Consider the following 21,711-nt stretch of genomic DNA (forward strand, 5'->3'; position numbering starts at 1 on the left):
TCCCTGTCAGGGTATGGCAAACCCCTCCAGTATTCTTGCCTGGAGAATTCCATGGGCAGAGAAGCCTGATGGGCTTCGGTCCATAGGATCACAAAGAGCCAGACACAACTGAAGCGACTTGGCGCTCAGAACATACACTGGGGGTTCAGATGGGACTGGGGCTGGAGCGAGGCAATAGAGCCAAGGAGAGGACTGGGAGCCAGGGTTTCCAGATGACCAACTACACTGCTTGTTTCTGCCCGGCACCCCTCCCCTTCAGGAGCCCCCTGCAAGGAGCAGGGTGTGACACGGGGATTTCTGTCCACGGCTTCTGTCCTTTCCACGCCCCTGGTCCTGCTTGGAGGGGAGGAGCTCCCCACTACACCCAGGTGCCTAGATATTGCTCTCATCCTCTCCTCCAGACTACCCAGACCCTGACAGCTTCTGTTGGGAGAAATATCTGGAAGAAACCGGGGCCTCTGCTGTGCCCACCTGGGCCTTCAAGGTGGTGAGTTGGCTTTCTCTGCCCCCAGAGCTGAATTCAGGAAAGCACAGAGCCCTCGGTCAGGCAGGATGGGGCCCCGGCCTCCCCCTTTGGCCACAATTTCCCCAAGCACAGCACCTGGGCATCCCTCTTGGGGCCTCAGCTCTGCTGAGCAGGGCCTTGGCCTGATGACCCCTCTCCCCCTGAAGCGACCCCCACATAGCTTCCTGGTCAACATGAAGCTGGAGGCCGTGGACCGCAGGAACCCAGCTCTAATACGTGTGGCCAGCGTGGAGGATGTGGAGGATCATCGGATAAAGGTGGCTCTGGGCCCCTCGGGCTGTGGGAGTGGACAGGCCAACGGGGCAGGACTTCCGTAGACAGTGCTGAGGTCAAGGGTATGGCATGAGCCAGACTGCAGGGAAGCTGCATGTTGCAGGGAAGGGAGCTCTAAACTTGAGGCCGAAGATCTTGGGTCTCAGTCAGGTCTCATCTGCGACTTAACCTTTGTGAGTCAGGACAAGTCCTGTCCCTTCTCTGAGCCTATCAGATGGGCCCACGAATCCTTGTCCTACCCAGGGACTGATGGGAGATACCAGTTAACTTCGGGGCTTCCCTGGTGGCTCAGCAGTAAAGAATCCGCCTGCAGAACAGGAGCCACGGATTCGATCCCTGGGTCGGCAAGGTCCCCTGGAGGAAGGATGGCAACCCACTCCAGTATTCTTGCCTGGAGAATCCCCGTAGACAGAGAAGCCTGGTTGGTAGGCTACAGTTCATGGGGTCCCAAAGAGTTGGACATGACTGAAGCAACTTGGCATGCATGCATGCCAGTAGCTTCATAGGTGGAACCCTTGGGAAGTGTGGTGGTCGAGATGGATTATTGTGAGGTTGCCCCTTTGGTCCTTCCAATTCAGGATCTTGCTTCTGGCAGGCCCCAGGGATGGGGAGAGCCTCCTGGAGCCTGGAGGACCTCCCGGCTGAGCTGGGTTCCACGAGGAACACCTGACCTCCCGGGCCTTTCCTCCCCAGCTCCACTTTGATGGCTGGAGTCATGCCTATGACTTCTGGATTGATGCTGACCACCCTGACATCCACCCAGCGGGCTGGTGCTCCAAGACGGGGCATCCCCTGCAGCCTCCTTTCCGTATGTACCCCTGGGGTGCTCTGACCCCTTCCTCCTGATGTCTGACCCTACCCCTGAGCCCTGGCACCCCCCTTTCTACAGCATGCCCACAGTAAACTTTGGGGTCCCTCATCCTTTCCACCCTGGGGATGGTGTCTGCCGTACTGAGCAGTGATTCTGGCCTCCCCAGTTGCTGGGTGGGGCACCTGGAGGTGTGAAGGGCCAAACTCACTTGGGAGCAAATGCTTAGGAGGTAGCTGTGCCCTGAGGAGTCCTCTCAGCATCCAGCAGAGCCACGCAGAGCACGCGCGGTGCTTGCTAAGGCAGTGCGGCTCCCTGCATCAGATCCTGCTCCCCACTGCCGGCAGGGCTTGGAGGTCACCCACATCTGTTTCACACGGGGCGTGGATCCTTCTCAACTGTTCTCCAAGCCTAGGCAGAGACTAAAAAAAATAATCCCCAAAGTCTTGGGGTTGAAACTGAAAAACAAGAATAACATGAATCTGCCTGATGTAGCTTTTGGGTGCAGCTGTGTCCACACCAGCCCTGAGTTGATCGAGGGCACTCCTCTTTCCAGAAGCAGAGGGTATGGCCTGCAGGTTTCCACAGTGTATATGAGAGCCAAGCCCCCGTTCCCCCAGGAGGGGCTGATGTCCATTAGCAGGAAGTGGTGTCCCAGCCTGGCTCAGGACCCCTGTACCTGGGAACTTGTTCCTAGCGCTGACCTTCCCTCCCTCCATGTCCCTTCCCCCAGGCCCACCTCCACCCCCAAGACCCCACGCTGACCCTTTTCTGCCTGCCCCTCCAGAACCCAGAGAGCCCAGCGCTGCCTCCCCCACGGGCTGTCCCCCTCTCAGCTATCGGAGCCCGCCACACAGCAGGACCTCCAAGTACAGCTTTCACCACCGGTGAGTGAAGGGCTCCTGTCAGGGGCCCTCAGGCACTGCTCAGAGGGGTCTGTCCTGTACCCACCATGGGTGGCCAACCAGGGTCCACCCGACCGCTCTCCCAGTGGCGCCGGGGTTGGGAAGAGACAAGTGGGACCAAGCAGCTTCATCTCAAACCTTCTCCTGCTCCAGGAAGTGCCCCACTCCTGGTTGTGATGGCTCTGGCCACGTCACCGGCAAGTTCACAGCTCACCACTGCCTCTCGGGTTGCCCCCTGGCCGAGAGGAACCAGAGCCGGCTGAAGGCAGAGCTGTCGGACACAGAGGCCTCGGCCCGTAAGAGGAGCCTCTCCGGCTTCTCCCTAAGGAAGAAGCCTCGCCATCACGGCCGGTGCGGAGGGCAAGGGTGCGGGGCCTCAAGTCCTCCGAGGCCAGAGCAGGCGCTGAGTCCCTGCCACGGGCCCAGCTCCTCTCTCTCCAGGATCGGGCGCCCTCCAAAGTACCAGAAGATCCCACAGGAAGATTTTCTGAGTGAGTCCTGGGTCATTTGTCCCCTGTGTCCTCCCCCGTGTTCACCGTGGCAGCTTGGTGTTTGGTGGGAGGACTCACCAGCGGCACACAGTGGGAGAGGCTGGGAGGCAGGTGTCACGATACTCGGAGGTACAGAGCAGTGCTGAGACACGGCGTGGGGCCTCGAACGGCCTCACATGCTAGCCCCTTTGCACCTCAGGCCTTGCTGTGAGTCTGCCGGCAAGATGCAGAGCCTCTCTGGGCTCCTGGTCACTCGCTTTGAGGTGGGATGATGCCCCCAGCTCTGCTTTTCTCAGTCCTGGCTTCCTGAGAGGGAAGTCAGGCTGTTACTCTCTAGCTGTGTGACCTTGAGCAAGTCACGTCTCTGAACTTCAGTTTTCTTATTTGAAAACATGAATAATACCTGCTTTTCAGGTGTCACTTACCTGAAATAATAGTGGCTGCTACACTATCAAACACCTGCTATAGGCCAAGCACCATTTCAGGTGCTTTATCTATACCATCTCGCTGTCTCTCACAAGTGGTCTGCAACATGGATGTGGTACACCTGGTCAGCTTCCATTGTAAGGCTGTGTTCTGACTGCCAGAGGGCGCTTGCCTGCTGTATTCATTCCAGAATTATCCTGAGAACTTGGGAAGTCTTTCCATGGATGAAGCTGTGTGCCAGATTGGACTGGGAAGGACTCACCCCAGTCCTGAGACACTTCAGGGACAGGGCGGGGGACAGCGCCCAGGCCTCTGACCTCTGGGCAGGGCTCCCCTGTTCCATCAGCTGGCTCTCACACAGGGGACCCTGGTCCCTCTGGGTTTTGTTCCGGAGACTTCTCACGCATCCGTGGGTAGGCCTGCTCGGTGTGGGTCTGCTGGAAAACAGCTCCCTGGGGAAAGCTGCCTGCCTGGAGAGCTCAGGACTTGGCTGTGCTCACGGTGCTCATGGGGCCCTCCAGGGCCCGTGAGTGTCAGCTCTTGGAAAGAACGAGGAAACCACCATGATTTCCTTACACAGCCGCTTTATCTTTTTATTTCTTCTTAAAATTTATTTGGCTGCACCGGGTCTTAGTGGCAGCGTGTGAACTCTTAGTTGTGGCATGTGGGATCTAGTTCCCTGACCAGGAATCGGACTTGGGCCCCCTGCATTGAGAGCTCATAGTCTTAACCCCTGGACCACCAGAGAAGTCCCCTCAACCAGTTCATTTTCAAATGGGGAAACTGAGGCACATGTTAAGTGAGGTGCCCGGCATTAAAAAAACAAGTTAGTAAGGAACTGATCCCAAGTCCAATTTGTGTTTTCTATTATACTGCATTTCCCCTCTTCCCTGCCCTCACCTTCCCACAGTGCCTATTCAGCACATAGTTGCTAACTTCCAATAATAATACTCTGGACTGAACATTTGTAACCCCCTAAATGCATATGTTGAAACTTAATCCTCAATGTCAGGGTATTTGGAGTGGGGCCTTTGGGAGGTGATTAGGTCATGAGGATGTGACCCCTCATGAATGGGATTAGTGCCCTCCTAAGAGACCCCTTGCCCCTTCTGCCATGTGAGGATGCGGTGAGGAGATGGCAGCCTGGGGGTCAGGAAGTGGGCCTTCAATATATACCCAGTCTGCTGGTGCCTTGATCTGAGACTTCCAGCTTCTAGTACTATGAGAAACACATTTCTATTGTTTTTAAGCAAAAGAAAAAAAAAAGAGGAGCTATAATAGATATTTAGCAGTTAGATAAGATACCACCCTGGTGACTCAAATGGTAAAGAATATGCCTGCAATGCAGGAGACCCAGGTTCAATCCCTGGAGAAAGGAATGGCAACCCACTCCAGTAAATCCCATGGACTAGAGGTCTGGCGGGCTACAGTCCATAGGGTCTCAGAAAGTCAGATAAGACTGAGCAACTAACACACACACACACTATAGATGTTTTGCAGTTAGATAAGATACTACGGGCTGCCTACAAATGCTTCTGTCCTGTGCTCTGGGGAAGAAAGATAAGGAGCTCAGCCCCCAGACTCCTTGCCAGGATACACGGAGCACCAGATAGCAGACTTCAAAGAGGGACACGGCGGGGACAGGAGGCCAAGTGCTGGTGGCAGCAGCTGTCATGGGAGATCCAGGCTGTATCCTAAGCAGATCCTGCAAGAGCTGACTGGGCTGTGCAGCGGTTACAAGCTCCGGGGTTGTCCTGAAGGCTGGGGCTCTTCAGGGTATGGATGGGAGCCTGGGTTTGGACCAATGAGCAGACAGACAGCAGGCGGGCAGTTAGAGAAGAACAATCAGTGAGGCTGTAACCAGGATCCCAGAGGTTCTAAGGATGATTCTGAGGTCCAAGGAGTCAGGGCAAAAGGCTGAAGTGAAGGGAAGGGATGGAAGGACACAGTAATAAGCAAGGTGGGCCTTGGAGAAGAGGGCAGCAGCGGGGCATGTGCATGAGAGTCTGGAATTAGCACCAAGTGAATAGGACAGAGCCGGCTCTCTTGAACTCTGGGCAGAGGCAGGGCAAGCCCCCTGGGACAGTGGCCACATGGCCCAAGGCCAGCCAAGGCAGGTAAGGTAGGCAGAGGCCAGGTTTGCCAGAGTCCCCAGAAGTAGATGAAGTCCAAGCACACAGCTGCCAAGCCCGGCCGAGGAGGAAGCCAGGTAGGGCAGGGTCACTCACCAGATGGCAGAGATGCTTGGAGGCTGGGGGTTGGGAGCCAGGGGTTCCAGGAGCTGATGAAGCAGAGGGACAGGCAGTGTGGGTGGATGAGTGGATCAGGGATCACCCTGGAGGTACCAGAGTAGGCGGGGGGCTGGCACGCAGGGGATGAACCAGACCTGGCTGGGGACATAATGGGAGGAAAGGCGCTTAAGGCAGTGGCATTGGCCGGGGGGTTCCCTTCAGACAGGGCAAGCTGGTTCTCCGCCCCCACACCACCACCACCCTTCCATGGCATGCAAGGATCTTAGTTCCCTGACCAGGGATCAAACCTGTGCCTCCTCTCTTGGAAGTGTGGCATCTCAGCTACTGGACTGCCAGGGAAGTCTCCTGGGAAAGCTGACTCTGCTTCTCAAACAGAATCCCCCTGAGGCTGCAACAGTCAGGGCCCAAAACGACTTAGAAAATGGAGAGCAAGCAGAATGGGCTTTTGATGTCCAGGCTGAGGGTACAGCAACCCACTCCAGTATTCTTCCCCAGAGAATCCCATGGACAGAGGAGCCTGGCAGGTTCCGGTCCATAGGGTCGCAGAGTCGGACACGACTGAAGCTACCGAGCACACGGCACACTGAGGTGGCATGGATATCGGGGGCCATGTGGATGCAGGGTCTCCAGAGTGGTGTTTCCAGGATGCTGCCACAGCTCCAGGAGAAAAGAGCATCCTTGGGGGCCCAGGTGCTATAGCCTGGGGGAAGGGTGGGGTCTTCCTACATGGTCTGTAACATGAGGGACAAGCACTAGGTGAGGAGTTGCGGGATCTGCCTCACCCCCTTGGCTCTGCAGGGCTGTCTGAAAGGGGCCACGGTCCGGTGCCCTCTGCCAGCCAGTCTCCCAGGTGGCCTGAGGATGAGCAGGCTTTGGAGGGAGACAGGTTGGTCCTCGGCCCTGGCCAGCCGGCCTCTGCCTCTGCCTTGCAGCGCTGACCACCGACGTCACGCAGCAGTCCCTCTTCATGTCGGCCCTGTCAGCCCACCCCGACCGGTCGCTGTCTGTGTGCTGGGAGCAGCACTGCAAGCTCCTGCCTGGCGTGGCGGGCATCTCGGCCTCGACAGTCGCCAAGTGGACCATTGATGAGGTGAGGGGCGGGGACCCCTCCCTCTTCCTCTGCCTCCTCTTTGCTCTCACCATGCCCCGGCGGGAGGGCTCAGGAAAGGGCCCCGTCAGGCGGAAGCCCCATACCGCTCCTGACTCATCATCCCTCCGTCCACAGCCTCTCCCAGCTGCCCAGTGGGGGCTGCCTGAGCACCATTTGATAGGCCCATCCTGGGGGGTGGGGAGGGGGACATGCCGCCAATCCAGCAGGAGAGACCAGCTCAGCCCAGGGCCTTGGGAGCAAATGGCCTCACCTTGGGCCCGCAGCGACACAGAGAATCAGGATCCTCTGGGGCTGCTAACAAAAATTACACTGTCAGAGCCCAGAAGGCACCAATGCCATTCAGGGGCACCTCCTCCCTCCTCTCCCGAGCCCCGTCCCCTTGGCAACATGTCTCCTTTGATTTCCAAGGTCTTCGGCTTCGTTCAGACCCTGACAGGGTGTGAGGACCAAGCGCGGCTCTTCAGGGATGAGGTGGGTGCTTGGTGCAGGGTGGGAACTGAGCAGGGTCACGGTCATTGAGATGGCAGGGTGTGGGCACCCTCCCCAGCACTGCCTCCAGCTAGGGAGGACCTCTGTTGTCCCACCTGAGGTCGGGGGGATCAGTCAGTGACCCATGTCTTTGGGAAAAACCTGGTACGGATGACCACGGCCCGGCTTGGGAACCCAACCCTCTGTTCAGACTGTCAGCTGGAAGGGAAACCATCCCAGAAACATGATTCCATTCACTACTTTGCTCTCTGTCCAAACTTAGCTTCCCTAATGGCAGCCAATTAAAATGTATTTTGACTGACACGACTATCGCTGTTTACTGCAAGGATGCTAACACACACATAAAATTAAGACCCAAAAGCTTACCAAAGATGAGAAGCAGTGAGTTGTAGGTGAAAAACCACTAGCTTCGTGAGCAGGTGGGTGTGAATTCTGGTTCTGCCTATTAGATGTCTTTTGAGTCTGCATCTCCTCACCTGTAAAATAGAGATAAAATGGGTATAATGATGACTACCTTGCAGGGCCACATGAGCACTGGAATTGATGAGTGGATCCTGGTACCAGAATGTCTAGTGTAACTATGTCACTAGTGTCTATATATAGCCACAGGCCCGATAGAGAGAGGGCTCAGCCAATAGTGGTTCTGACTTTCACTGTGTAGTTGTCCTTAAATAAAAACCTTTATCATGACTTTCGTAATTTGTAGAGTTTGAAATCAGATGAGACCTTTTGAGTTTATTTAGGAATTCCTTCCAAAGACTACATGTACCCTCTTCACCTAAGAGAATGTAGTCTCAGCTCCCCAAAGATGCCGCCTATAGGTGCCCAAGAGAAAGAAGTCTACTCTTTCCCAGGAAGCATCTCTTTATCCAGGCCCAACATGGCCAGTTTCTTCATCGACCCTTGGGTGGTGGCCCTCCCAAGCTCCTCTCCTTCTTGGTTCGTGATCTTCTTGTCAGACTGTGTGTAGAGCCCTGTGTTTCAGATGCCCTCTGATCAACACAGAACACACTGGGCTACTGATCCTCTGGGTGCTCGTTCCTTTTGTTTTTAAAAAGACTTTACATGTTTTTAGAGCAGTTTTAGGTTCACAGCAAAATTGAGAGGAAGGTGCAGAGAGTTCCCATGTATCCCCTGCCCCATTATCAGCATCCCCCATGATGGTGGTCCCCAAGAGAGTGGCTACACCTGATGAGCTGACACCTAGGTTTTTTAAATGGAGGTAAAATATGCATGGAGTGAAATGTACACACACATATATAACTATGCTTCTCAAAAGTATAATTCTACAGGTTTTGTGAAATGTGTACACCCTGAACCCAATATGTCAATCAGATATGAAACATCCATCATACCAGAAAGTTCTTTCTTGACCCCTGTTGTGAGCTCCCATAGACAACCGCTGTTCTGATTTCTAGCCCCATAGATTAGTTTATCTGTTCTTGAACTTCATCTCAGTGGAATCACACAGCACACAGTCTTCTGCATTTGTCTCTTCAGTGTAGTGTTTGGAGGTTCATCTGCATTACGTGTAACTGGTATTCAGCTCCTTTTTATCGTGAGCAGTGCTCTGTGTTATGAATATCCCACAGTTCTCCTGTTAACAGGCCTTTGGGTAGTTTTCTCCTTCTCCAGATTTGAGCCCTGTATTTTTGTTGGCAGAAGTTCACACGAGCTTTATTATAGCCACGTTACACCAGCTTGGAGTTCATGAAAGTCCCCAAGTTGCCCCTTCTATCAGTTGTCTACTATAGTCTCACTAAATCTTCCAGTGTATTACTAGTACCACTGGAGGTTTCTTGGTATTAGCCTTAATGTAAAACTTTACATGTATCCCTATTAAATGATCTCTTGTTGGTTTCATGGTCTCATTGTTTAAAAGCTTGATTCTGTCATGTCTAATATTAATAAGGCTTCCCATCCTTATACAACTTGTGCTAAGCCTTCTGTCTTGCACCAAGTCTTTTCTGCACGTGTTTAATGAGACAGAGCAGAAGATGTAGCATCCATTAGAGGTCTTCCTTTGGGTGGTGACAGGTTGTAAATCAGTGCTCTTTGAGTTCAGGGGCTTAGCCAGCCATGGAATCACCCCGAAGTTTGGTCCTGGGGCTTTCTCCCCTTTTTAGGAGAAGAGCAGTCTCTCCCTTGAGCATCTGCTGTGTATTTCAGTTCAGCATGATCTGAAATACAAGAAAGCATTTTCTTGTGATACAAGAAAGCAATGCCAAAGGGGGACAGTGTGCTGGTGGCCCAGCGACATCCAGTAGAGTGTACCCAGGGTAGAGGGGGACCTTTGCAAGGTCTGAGGTTTGCCTTCTCCAGGGTCTGGTCTACATCATCTGTCATCCCCAGAGGGGATGCTACTCCAGGAATGGGCTTTCTCTGGCTGAAGTGATGCTTTGTGGGACATGAGTCAGGATTCATTCCAGCTGGGACAGACCAGTCATTAGAGGAATGCTTCATGAGTGAGAAATTGGATCTGCTCCAATTCAGGATCAGTGGTCTGATGGGTAGCCTATCCAGTCTGGTGATGAGCACACATCTCTTAAAAACTAAAGTCTTTCTCTGCATAACCACCACCTTGTTATCCCACCAAACAAACGGGCAATAGCTGCTTTATATCACCTGTGTTCTGCTGTATTCAGATTTCCCTGCTCGTGCCTGGGATATCTTTTGCAGTTGGTAGTTTTGAGCCAGGACGCAAGCAAGGTTCACACAGTTGATCTGGGTCATCACGGCTCTTAGGTATCTTCTGTTCTAGAATAGTTGCCCTCTGTTTGTCTCTTTTTTCACAACATTGAAAACAGTCTTGGTGAATGTGAACTTGTAGACTTGTTTCATTGCTTCCTCGAAGTGTCATTTAACTAATTCCACTCTCCCCTGTGTTTCTTATAAACTGGACATCGGGTGCAGAGGCTTGGTTAGATTCAGGTTAAATCTCTCTCTTTTCCTCTCTTCCTTCCCCACCCTGCCTTTTCTTCTCACAAAGAGCTCACAGGTAACAGGTAGAGCTTAGCCCACATCCCGTGGGATTGCCCGCGGTGTCTGCTGGTTTACTATTCACGGCACTGACGTAGACTCGTGGGTTTATATGAGGACAGCAACAGCAGGTTCTTAGAAGCCCCTGTCAGTGAGGGGGCAGAGTGTTTTGCAAACATACTCTGAAATCCACACCAGCCAGCCGGAAGAGAGAGAGAGACTGTGTGTGTGTGGACACGGGGAGACCAGCGGATGTCTTTCTTTCCTTCTCTGTCCCCATCGCTGTCTTTTTTCCTCCCTCCCTTCCTTGTCCTTTCTCCTTTTTCCTTCCTCTCCCCGCCTTCCGCCGCCCCTCCCCACACCTGTCCTTCACGCCCATCTTCTCTCTCCCTCCCCATCCCCCACGCATACCCCCGCCCTCCTCCTTCCCCTCTCCGCTTTCCACCTCCCTCCCGAACCCTCAGATGATTGACGGCGAGGCCTTCCTTTTGCTGACACAGGCGGACATTGTGAAGATCATGAGCGTCAAGCTGGGCCCAGCCTTGAAGATCTATAACGCCATTCTCATGTTCAAAAACGCCGACGACACCTTAAAGTGACTGGCTCAGGGCTGGGCCCTCCCTCCGCAGCTGACGCTCCTTCCCCAATGAGTTCCTCCCATCCCACCTGAGCCCCGCCCCCGCTCCCCCCACCCTCTGGCCCTTAACCAGGGTGGTGCTTCTCTCCGGGGCCACTCCCTGCAAGGTACAGGGTAGCAGAGGAGCCCTGGAGAGGATGGAGTCCTAGCCCCCGAGTCCTGGAGCTCATCCACCACCAGGCACACCAGTGAGGGTGCGAGCGGGCCTCGGGAGCGTTACTGATGGCGAAGGTTGAAGGTGCCCCAGCCACGACGGCCCCACCTCTCCAGCGACCTGTTTCATCACCGAAGGGTCTTTCTCTCAGCAGTTAAAAGAGAGTCTAGTAGAACGGGAGTCCTTCAACCTGAGGCCCTTCTCTCTTCGGCATCTCTCTGTGCTTTTCCCCCATCTCCTTTCCTCCTTCCAGGAAGCCACCCTGCCGCAAACACATTTATTCAAAAAAGCACCTCCCCTGTTTCTGTCTGCAGGTTTTGTTGCCCTCATTCTGCTGTCTGGTTTTCCCAGACATTCCCAGAGGTATGTCTTCATAGCATCCATTGAGGGTTGTAGATGCCTTTCTGGCTCTTGCCCAGAAGTGGGGAATTCTGAGCCAGGATGCCTTCTTCAGCGTGCCCAGCTCTGGACCGCTCGCCCATGCCCTGTCTTGTTTCCAACAGAGGGGTGGTTAGAACCAGTTTGGCTTCTGCAGCAGAGGCTAAGTTTCCCCAGATGTCCCCACACACCCCTCCTGTGTCAACTGTGGAGGGGAGGCAGGCTGGCCAGCTAAGTAGCCAAGGCCAACCCCCTGGGTACATCAGATAATTCCAGGCCATGGGCCTGCAAGGTGGTCGGCAGACATGGCGGCTCTCAAAGCAGAGCAGAGCATCCTTCCCTGCTGCCATGGGTCTCAGCCAGCGTGTTTGCCAGGACGTAAGGGCCCCATGCCTGCCAGGCCTTTTGCCATGGGAATGCCTGCCTGGGATGCACTCTGCCTGGCATGCACCTCCCCCCCCATGCCGTCACATTCAACCTGTCTCTTAGATGTCTTGGTTTTGAGAAGTCTTACAAAGACTCTTAAAAGGTGGGAGTTGGGAAGAAGGTGAATTCCTCTAGCTTTGAATTCTCCATGTCCCTTAAGCTTCTCTTACCACCCTCCATCTCTCTTGCATTGCCAGCCGGGTACCTGCCGCGGCTCTGGGATTTTGACCTTTCTGTCCAAGTGTGGCCTCCACTGAGCCACTGCCAAACCTGCCTCCCAACCTACAGGGGCAGGGGGCAGAGGCCCTGGTAGGACCCGGCCGTACCCACAGAGGTGAGGTGCCACCGCCAAGCTCCTGTGGAGCCAGGGACCTCCCCCAGACCCCTTGTCTCCGCCACATGATACATACGTGCAGGTGTGTGTCGGGCACTCTGAGATGTGCTTGTCAGGGTGCAGAGGTGAGGTTCGGTATGGGAAAATGTCAAGGGCTATTGTGAAAATATGAAGCTTTATCTTTGGGAAACCCAAAGCTCTGTTGAGTTCCTGCCCCGGCCCAGGAGAGGACCCTCTCCCATGGAGGCTCAGGTCGCTGGACCAGGGCAGCCATTCAGCCCCCTGCTGCACTGCCGCAGGGCTGCGGACAGACCTGAGACACCACCTTCCCGGGAAGGCTTGGCCCGGCCCTGCCCTGGGCAGGGGTCTGGGTTTACCGAGGTTGCATGGGCGTCCGCTTGCCCACGAGGAAGGAGGAGCCCGTCTGAGCCTCTGTCCTGGTTGCTCGGGTGGCACTGAAACCCACCAGCTCCATGGCCCCGTCTGCTCCCCGATGAGACCGAGAGCTCTCGCTGGTTCTGGCGTGGGAAAACAGCAGGCACACACAGCCGTGCTGTGGGGCCTCCCCACGTCTAAGAAGCACAGCTGGGACGGCTGAGCCAGGTGGGTCTGCCCTCCGCTGTCCTAGCCCTTGTCTACAGGAAAGACAAGATGGACCAAGGGCCCCTGAATTTGGACCTCAGCACTGTCTTGCACCAATGTCAAACTCTGAAAAGAAATCAAATCATCAAAATAAAGGGGGGGATGAGAAATCTGGCTTCTGTCCACCCCACTGGCCCTTCACCCCCTCCCTTCCCCAGATGAGATCGTTACACCATGGCCTGGGCACACAGTGAGGGATGAAGGGAGGGAGCTGGCATCCTTGGCCTGTGCCCTCTGACCTGCTCTCCAGCTGCAAGAACCGCCTATACTTTGGCCCTGGCAGCCTCTCCCAGCCCTTGCCCTGGCTTAGGACAGCAAGACGCTTTCTGTTTAATTTCTGAAGCAGAGAGAATGATCCTAGAGTTGGAAAATGAAGCCTGTTTGCACTTTCATTCACACGCACTTTGGTGGAGTTATGTTTTTTCGTACTTGCCTTGTGAGAGTGTGCCTGTGTGTGTATGTGTGTGTGTGTGTTCATGCATGCACGCACGCGTGCGTGTTCTTTAAGAGAATCTTCTGGTTAAAGATACAGTCACTCTTGAGAGAGAAAAATTTACAAACAAAATGTGGTGTATTTTGTCAGTATATTGAAACAACATAAATAAACTTGAAGAATAGGATGGTTTGCTGTCAGAGTCTGTTTCTATTTTCATGGTCAGAGATCCAGAAAGCACAAAATGAATTACTGTTCCATTAATGGAGAGAATAAAGCATTCTTTATTGTAACATGAGAAAGCTGTTAGAGGTCCTAAAGCATCTGATTTTTATTCTAAAGATAAGAAATAAAGGATAAAGATAGATGGCTACATAATAGTCATATTAGTCAACATAATGTAAACAATGGGCACCCCTTGAGAATAGTGTGAAAATGACCTGATCCTTGACAGTTTATAAATGGTCAAGAGTGGAAAATTCCATGAAGCCTCCAGGTTTTCCGGGTTTGTTTTTTTTTTTTTCTTCTTGTTTTGTTTTTGTTTTGCTGCGCTGGGTCTTCGTTGCTGTGCATGGGTTTTCTCTAGTTGCAGCGAGCAGGGGCTACTCTCTAGTTGTGGTGCATGGGCTTCCCATTGCAGTGGTTCCTCCTGTTGCAGACCACGGGCCCTGGAGCACACGGGCTTCTGTAGCTGTGGCTCGCGGATTCAGTCGCTCCGCAGCTGGTGGGATCCTCCCAGACCAGTGACGGGGCGCGTGTGCCCTGCAGTAGCAGGCAGATTCCCATCCACTGCACCACCAGGGAAGTTCCTCCAGGCTTTTTAAATGACCTCAAATTGAGGGATGGGGAAATGTCAAGATGAACAGTTAGAATTTGTTAAGGTTCCCAGAGATGGTGTGAGCAGATGCTGAAGGGGCAGAAATAGTCCATCACATCAACGCCAGCAGCATCCTTAATTCCTGGGCTCTGCTGCTCTTCCAGACTGCTGGGCTAGAAGAATGCCAGCCATGGAGCTGCCTAAGAGCCCATCTCTCCCACACTTTAACCAGCAATTTATCTTACTGAGCAAGTTGGAACCATGGTGGACTGATGTTCTTTGGCTTCAACCCTTACGGCTGCCCAGGAAGCAGCTGGAATTTGGGGTGGGGGTGGATTAACTCTGACTTCCTTTTACCTTGCTCCTCAAACCAACTACCCTGTTACCTTTCACTCTGTCTCAGTAAATGTCCTCACCATCTATGTCATAGAGAAAACAGAGGTCATCAGAGGGAATACCCCACCTTCCTGCCACCTTATCTGCCAGTTCCCTCCTACCTGCATCCATCCTTCCTTCTTTCCTACCTATCACAGTGGGAAAACTGATCCTTCCCTTTGTCCAAAGTTAACCATCTATCAGCCATGGCTGCTATAAAAGGAAAAGAAATGGTATTGAGAGACAAATAAGGACTTTTGGAAATTTCAGATGTGATTGCAGAGATAATTCAGCACAAGGGTTGAAAGATTAAGTTGATATTGTCCCAAAAGTAAAATAAAAAAAGAGATGAAAATTAGGAGGAGAAGAGGATGACAGAGGGTGAGATGATTGAGTGGCATTACTAACTCAATGGACATGAATTTGAGTAAGCCCCGGAGTTGGTGATAGACAGGGAAGTCTGGCATGCTGCAGTCCATGGGGTTTCAAAGAGTCGGACACGACTGAGAGACTGAACTGAGCTGAACTGAAGAAAATTAGAGGACTAAGTAGAAATCCAATATACAACTAATAGAAATGCCATTGAGAGAACAAATAAATTATTATAATAAACAGGAACTTAAAAAAGGAAATTTCACAGAGAGACAGATGGAAAGATCCCACTGCATGCCCAGGCCAGTGGATGTAAAAGGAATGATACCAAGCTATATTATTGTGAGATGTCAGAATAATGAGAACAAAGAGGACATCTAAAAGCTCCCAGAGGGAATAAAACAGGTCACATCCAAAGGAACATGAAGTACAATAGCATTGACCTCAACAGCTATGCTGGAAGCAAGAGAAAAGAGCAATGTCTTCACAGTTTCAAAGAAAAATTCTGTACCCAGTCAAGCTGTCAATCAAATATGAAAGCAGAACATTTTCAAATATTCAAGGTTTCAAACTTTCACCTCCCATGCACCTTTCCCCAGAAAGCCACTGGAGAATGTGTTCCATCAAAATGAAAAGAGTATATCAAGAAAGAGAAAAATCCCAGGAATTCAAAGATACGTCTTTTCAACATAAGAAAGTCAATCTATATAATATTCCACTTTACTGGAATGAATGGGAAAGTGTATCATCACCTCGATTGATATATTAACAGAAAAGGCATTTGACAAAAATCCAACACCTTTTCACAATAAAAACTGTCAGAAAACTAGAAATAGAAGGAAAATTCCTCAACATGACAAATAAACGGCAAGACAATATTCATGGGTAGGAAGACTTAACATTGCTAAAACATCAATACTTGCACACAGTGATCTATAGAGTCAGTGTAAACTCGAACAAAATTCCAGTAGACTTTTTTGCAAGAATATATAAGCTGATTCTCATATTTGTATGAAATTGCAAGTGGCAAAATCTTGAAAAAGAACAAAGTTGGAGGACTCAGACTTCCTAGTTTCAAAACTTACTACAAAGGTAATGTAATCAAAATGGATGATACTGGCATAAGGGCAGACATAAAGAAGAACTGAATAGAACTGAGAGTCCAGAAATAAATCCATACATTCATGGCCAATTGATTTTTTTTTTAATCTTTCAGCAGTATTGCTCGGCATGTGGGATCCTATTTCCCTATACCAGCAACTGGTGGAACTGGTGCCCGCTGTATTGGAAGTATGGCATCTTAATCACTGAACCTCCGGGGACATCCCAGCAGCCAAATGATTTTCTTAAATTTTTGTTTAAAGCCAACTGATTTTTGATAACAGCGTCAAGTCCATTCAATGGGGAAGGAACAGGACACCAAGATTTCTACTTGTGAAAAAGTGAGGTTGGATGCCTATCTTACAATCTATAAAAAATGAACTCCAAATGGATCGATGACCCAAATAGCAGTTAAAACCATAAAACCCTTATAAGAAAACAGAGGTAAATCTTTATGACCTTGGAATTGACAGTGGATTCTAGATGTGACACCAAAAGTGCAAGCAACAACAAAAAAATCAGACAAATTGTACTTCATCAAGATTAAAACCTTCTGTATATTGAATGAAAAAGTTGAAACAACAGCCTACAGAATGGGAAAGAATATTTGCAAATTACATATCCGACCAGAGTTTAATATCTAAAATATATAAATAATACCTAAAACTAAACAACGAAAAGACAATCCAAAAAAAAAAAAAAAATCCCAGAGGACTTGACTGAACATTTCTCCAAAGATACACAAATGGCTAGAACACACAGAGATGTTCAACATCATTAGTATCAGAAAAATGCAAATCAAAACCACAATGAGCTACCATGTCACACCTACCAGGATCGCTATAATAAAATAAAGGGAAATAATAATTGCTGGAAAGGATGTGAAGAAGCTGCTGGCTGGAATGTAAAATGGTGCAGCCACTGTGAAAAGTTTGGCACAGTTTGGCTCCTCAAAAAGCTAAATATTGAATTACCATACTACCCAGTGGACTTTCCAGGTGGCACTAGTGGTAAAGAACCCGCCTGCCAATACATGAGACATGAGAGACAGGGTGTTTGGTCCATGTGTCGGAAAGATCCCCTGGAGGAGGGCATGGCAACCCACTCCAGTATTCTCACCTGGAGAATCCCATGGACAGAGGACTCTGGCCAGCTACAGTTCATGGAGTCTCAAAGAGTCGGACATGACTGAAGCTACTTAGTACACACACAGCACGTATTAGCCAGCAATTTTACTCCTAAGTATATATCTAAAGTGGAGAAGGAAATGGCAACCCACTCCTTTACTCTTGCCCTGGAAAATTCCATGGATGGAAGAGCCCAGTAGGCTACAGTCCATGGGGTCACAAAGAGTCGGACACGACTGAGCAACTTCACTCTCACTTTTCATATATCTAAAAGATTTGAAGACAGATTATTTATATGCCAGTGTTCACTGAAGTATTATTCACCATGGTCAAAAGGTGGAAGCAACCCAAAAGCCCATTAATAGATGAATAGGTAGACAAAATATAGATGAATAGATAGACGTGTGTGCGTGCTAAGTCATTTTAGTCGTGTCTAACTCTTTGCGACCCCATGGACTCTAGCCCGCCAGGCTCCTCTGTCCATGGGGATTCTCCAGGCAAGAATACTGGAGTGGGTTGCCATGCCCTCTTCCAGGGGATCTTCCCTGCCCAGGGATTGAACCCACATCTCTTATGTCTCCTGCATTGACTGGCACCACCTGGAAATCCTCGAATAGACAGAGAAAGTGTGGTATATCTATCCATACAGTGGAATATTATTCAACCACAAAATGGACTAAGCAACATGGATGAATCTTGAAAATATTACACTAAGTGAAATAAGCCAGGCACAAAAAGACAAATATTGTATGATTCTACTCACATGAAATATCTAGAATAGGCACATTTATAGAGGCAGAAAGTAGAGTGGAGGTTACCAGGTGCTGGGTGAAGAGGGAGTTACTGCTTACTGGCCACACAGTTGTTCTCAGGGGTGATGAAAAAGTTTTGGAAAGAGCTAATGATGATGCTTGCGCAACACTGTGAGTACTTAATGACACTGAATTGTCCACTTCTTAATGGTTAAAATGGCAAATTTTATTTACATAGATTTAACCACAGTTTTAACAGTTGAGTAAAAAAGAGGACACCCATAGGATCCAGGAAATAGGACATCCAACAAGGAGAGGGACAAAGAAAGGGCTTCTCTGGTTCAGCGGTTAAGATTCCACGTTTCCCCTGCAGGGGGCATGGTTTCATCTAAATCATGCTATTTAGACACGTGGAAGTATTAATAAGATTCTGCATGCCACATGGCACACTCCAAAAAAATTTTTTTAATTGTTTTAAAAAAGAGAAAGACAAAGGGAATTTCCAGAGTGATGGAAAAAGAAGGGCCAGGCTGACAACTGAGCAGTTGTCCAGGTGAATAGAGAAGGATGAAAATCTCCAGAAAGGATGAGAATAAAAAACAACCAAACAAACTCAAATTAATTTATTGGGTTGACCAAAAAGTTCATTCAGGTTTTTCCCTAAGATATTACAGAAAAACTTGATTGAATTTTTTTAGGCTAACCCAATATTATTGTATTAGGAGGCTATTTTCAGCTCTATCAGAGCATTTGAGAATTATTTGCATATGTGTTTGTACAGGTATGCAATATATGCAGAGGTATACATTGAATATTTCAAGCAATCAAATGAGGCAATGACCAATTAATTTTAGGAAAAGCAGAGGTGAATGTTTGGATGGGCAAGATGGAATTATTGTAAGGAAACCACTTGAGAATTTCTGAAAAGTGACAGATGGAGGGAATCTCAGTGTAATCATGCTATTTAGACATGTGGAAGTATTAATAAATACCAAAGGAAGCTCTGTGACAACCTAGAGGGGTGGGATGGGGTGGGAGGTGGGAGGGAGGCTCAAGAGGGATAGGGGACACATGTATACCTATGGCTGATTCATGTTGATGTGTGGCAGAAACCAACACAATATTGTAAAGCAACTATCCTTCAATTAAAACTAAATACATTTTTAAAAATTACCAAAGGAAGCAGCTAAAGCACATTCCTTGTCCATAAGGAAGGAGACGGGGAACAGACCTTTCTCATTATCTGCCTCATAGTCCAGCTCCATTTTTAAAATGCTGTACATTTATCACTTTCTGAAAATCTTTTTCTTCTAAAAGAAAAGTAAGTGGTGGGGGGGGCCTCATCTCTAGCCTGTGTGTGAACTCTGTTGACCCAAAGATCTTGCACTCAATCCACATGGATAACAGGCTTCTCGATCCTGACCCCTGATCTCCCTCTGCCTATGGATGAATCTGCAGGTGTGAGAGGGTATGTGTAGGTGGGGGTATTGGCAGGAGCAGGGATGGGGCGGGACAGATAAAGCAGGGAAAAGTGGGCCGAGGGATGCCAAAGTGGAGGGAGTATTCACAGTGGTGGACTCCCACTGGTTCAGTCTTGTTCCCGCTTCTTATCCCTGAGAACAAGTCTTTGACCATCACATCCAAGCTACAGAAGCCAGCCAGCTGAAAGAGAGGATACAGGGAGATTGAGAGGGAAAAGAAAAAGGAAAATGAAGGGAGGAAGGGGGAATGCCTTACTGCCGTGGCCTCAGGGAAGGAGTGGCCTTGGCTATTTTCTGCAGCATCTTTGAGAGGAAAGGGCAAGTTTAAGCACCACCAGTGATAGCATGTCAGTTGGTACAACTTTTTAGAGTAACTTGGTAGGTAGGTCAAAATGAACCCAGAACTCCCACTTGCAGGAGTTTACCAGAAAGAAACACTTGCCAAGGTCACACGATATTAACACAGAGATATTCTCTGCAGGCTCGTTAGAATTACTGTGATTTTGGTTAACAGTCTGAGTGTCCATCAGCAAAGGAACAGAGGATAGAAAATAGTAGTGGGGAAATTAATCCCACATTAGGAATGTGATACAGCGAGGCGTGCAGGACCTTTAATTCCCCGACAAACTCATGCTCCCTGCAGGAGAAGTGTGGAGTCCCTGATACAGATGTCTTTAAAATGCTGTATGTGTTGACCCGGGCTTCCCAGGTGGCACTAGTGGTAGAGAACCCACCTGCCAATGCAGGTAGACTTAGGAGAGCTCCATCCCTGAGTGGGTGAAGATCTCCTGGAGAAGGGCATGGCAACCCACTCCAGTATTCTTTCCTGGGGAATCCCACGGACAGAGGAGCCTGGCAGGCTGCAGTCTGTGGGTCACACAGAATTGGACATGACTGAAGTGACTTAGCATGCGGCATGTACACATGTGTTGACATGGAGAGTTGTGTCTGAGGGGAAAAAGCGAGTTGCTGAACAATATGTACAGTATGGTCCATTTTTCAGCGGGATGGGGGGGGGTGTGGATGAGATATGCAGATGAAGGTGTAGGCAAAAGTCTGAAAGAAAAGTCACCTTTGAGTTAATAGCAGTTATCTCTGGAAATGAGGTTGAAGATAGGCTGGAGGAGAAGTTTTCACTTTTTATTTCAAGGTCTTTGGTGTGTTGGAATGCTTCCATACTGTTTACGCAATACCATCTTGTGGGGTTTTTTTCAAACTGGCTGGAAGAAAGGAGGAGGTTGGCAGAGGAGGAGCAGCTCAGACCAGGAAAGAGGCAGGACCCTGGGATCTGCCCTGATTTGCCCGGTGCTCTAGAGCCAGCCGCTGCCCCTCTCTGGGCCAAAGCCAGGCAACTGCTGCTGTGTGTGCTGGCGGAGGAGTGAGGCAGGCAGAGCTGTCCAGAGCACATCACCAGTTTCTAAGGCCCTGGAATGACTGGGAAGTTGTTGACATTTTAAAATTTTTATTTTTGGCTGCACTGGGTCTTTGTTGCTGTGCGTGGGTTTCTCTTGTTGTGGAGCATAGGCTCTAGGCATTTGGGCTTAGTAGTTGTGGCAAAGGACTTAGTTGCCCCAAAGCGTGTGGGATCTTCTCAGACCAGGAATCAAACCAATGTCCCCTGCATTGGCAGAGAAGGGGGACACAGGGCAAAGCTTTGCTCACCTGTCCAGCAATCCAGGCTCCACCCCTGCTCTGAGTTAGAATGCTCAGTCTGGGCAGCTTCAGATCAAACAGGACAAAGCCTGGGGCGAGCTGAGCCCTGGTCCCTGAGTCTCAGTTCTCCAAAGGGCAAAGTGGGGCATGGGTCTCCATTCAGACAGGGTACTCCTCCCAGGTCGGTGCCCAGGCAGTGCTGGGGCAGGTGAGCTCTGGGCCCAGGATTTGGCTCAACACAAGAGAGTTCCAGGGGTATCAGGTGGCCGGGCTGGCACAGCGGGCAAATGAGCTGCTCTTCCCCAGATGGATCCACGATTGGGCTAATCAAAGAGGCTGGGGGTCCCCATTAGTGAGAACCGTGCAAAACAAGTGCCTTCCTTGGTCAATTTCTCAGGCTCTAAGTGGAAGGGATAGTGACTCTGCTAATGGAATCAGGGAAGGCTACGTAGAAAGAGTCAGCATTTGAGCAGGACTTGGAGCTGGGGTTGGTGGGGGCAAGATTTCAGAGAATGAAATGTGACAATGTTAAAGGGACTTCAGAGCCCCTCCCTGCTGGACAGCATCACAGATTCACCCGAGGTTCTGGGAGCTGGAGTCACTTGCCCAAGGTCACACAACGTAAGTTGTGCTGTACCTTTTAAAAGACGGTCCCCAGGGCAGGGCCCGGTGAAGAAGCCAGTGGACACCGCCAGCATTGTGATTCAGGTCCAGCAGTTAATTAGTAACCGGAAAGCCCGGTAGCCAGTGCCCAGCCAGCAGGGCTGAA

The 21,711-nt window shown here is 50.3% G+C and overlaps 1 protein-coding gene across 3 annotated transcripts in view; it reads left to right on the forward strand.

Annotated features, from left to right (window-relative positions):
- The window catches only part of L3MBTL1 (L3MBTL histone methyl-lysine binding protein 1), a 30,918-nt gene extending 17,467 nt beyond the window's left edge, over positions 1-13,451 (forward strand). For 2 of the 3 annotated variants that reach the window (XM_070472654.1, XM_070472656.1), the window contains 8 exons: positions 402-487; positions 673-783; positions 1,493-1,607; positions 2,395-2,494; positions 2,666-3,003; positions 6,614-6,771; positions 7,201-7,263; positions 10,725-13,451. In XM_070472654.1, coding sequence (XP_070328755.1) covers positions 402-487; positions 673-783; positions 1,493-1,607; positions 2,395-2,494; positions 2,666-3,003; positions 6,614-6,771; positions 7,201-7,263; positions 10,725-10,859 — 1,106 coding nt within the window. In that variant the 3' untranslated portion in view covers positions 10,860-13,451. The remainder of the gene's footprint in view (positions 1-401; positions 488-672; positions 784-1,492; positions 1,608-2,394; positions 2,495-2,665; positions 3,004-6,613; positions 6,772-7,200; positions 7,264-10,724) is intronic. The other variant, XM_070472655.1, reaches the window with a different exon arrangement.
- The last annotated feature ends 8,260 nt before the right edge of the window (positions 13,452-21,711 follow it).

The sequence above is a fragment of the Odocoileus virginianus genome, chromosome 9 (genome assembly GCF_023699985.2).
Source record: "Odocoileus virginianus isolate 20LAN1187 ecotype Illinois chromosome 9, Ovbor_1.2, whole genome shotgun sequence".
Taxonomy (NCBI): domain Eukaryota; kingdom Metazoa; phylum Chordata; class Mammalia; order Artiodactyla; family Cervidae; genus Odocoileus; species Odocoileus virginianus.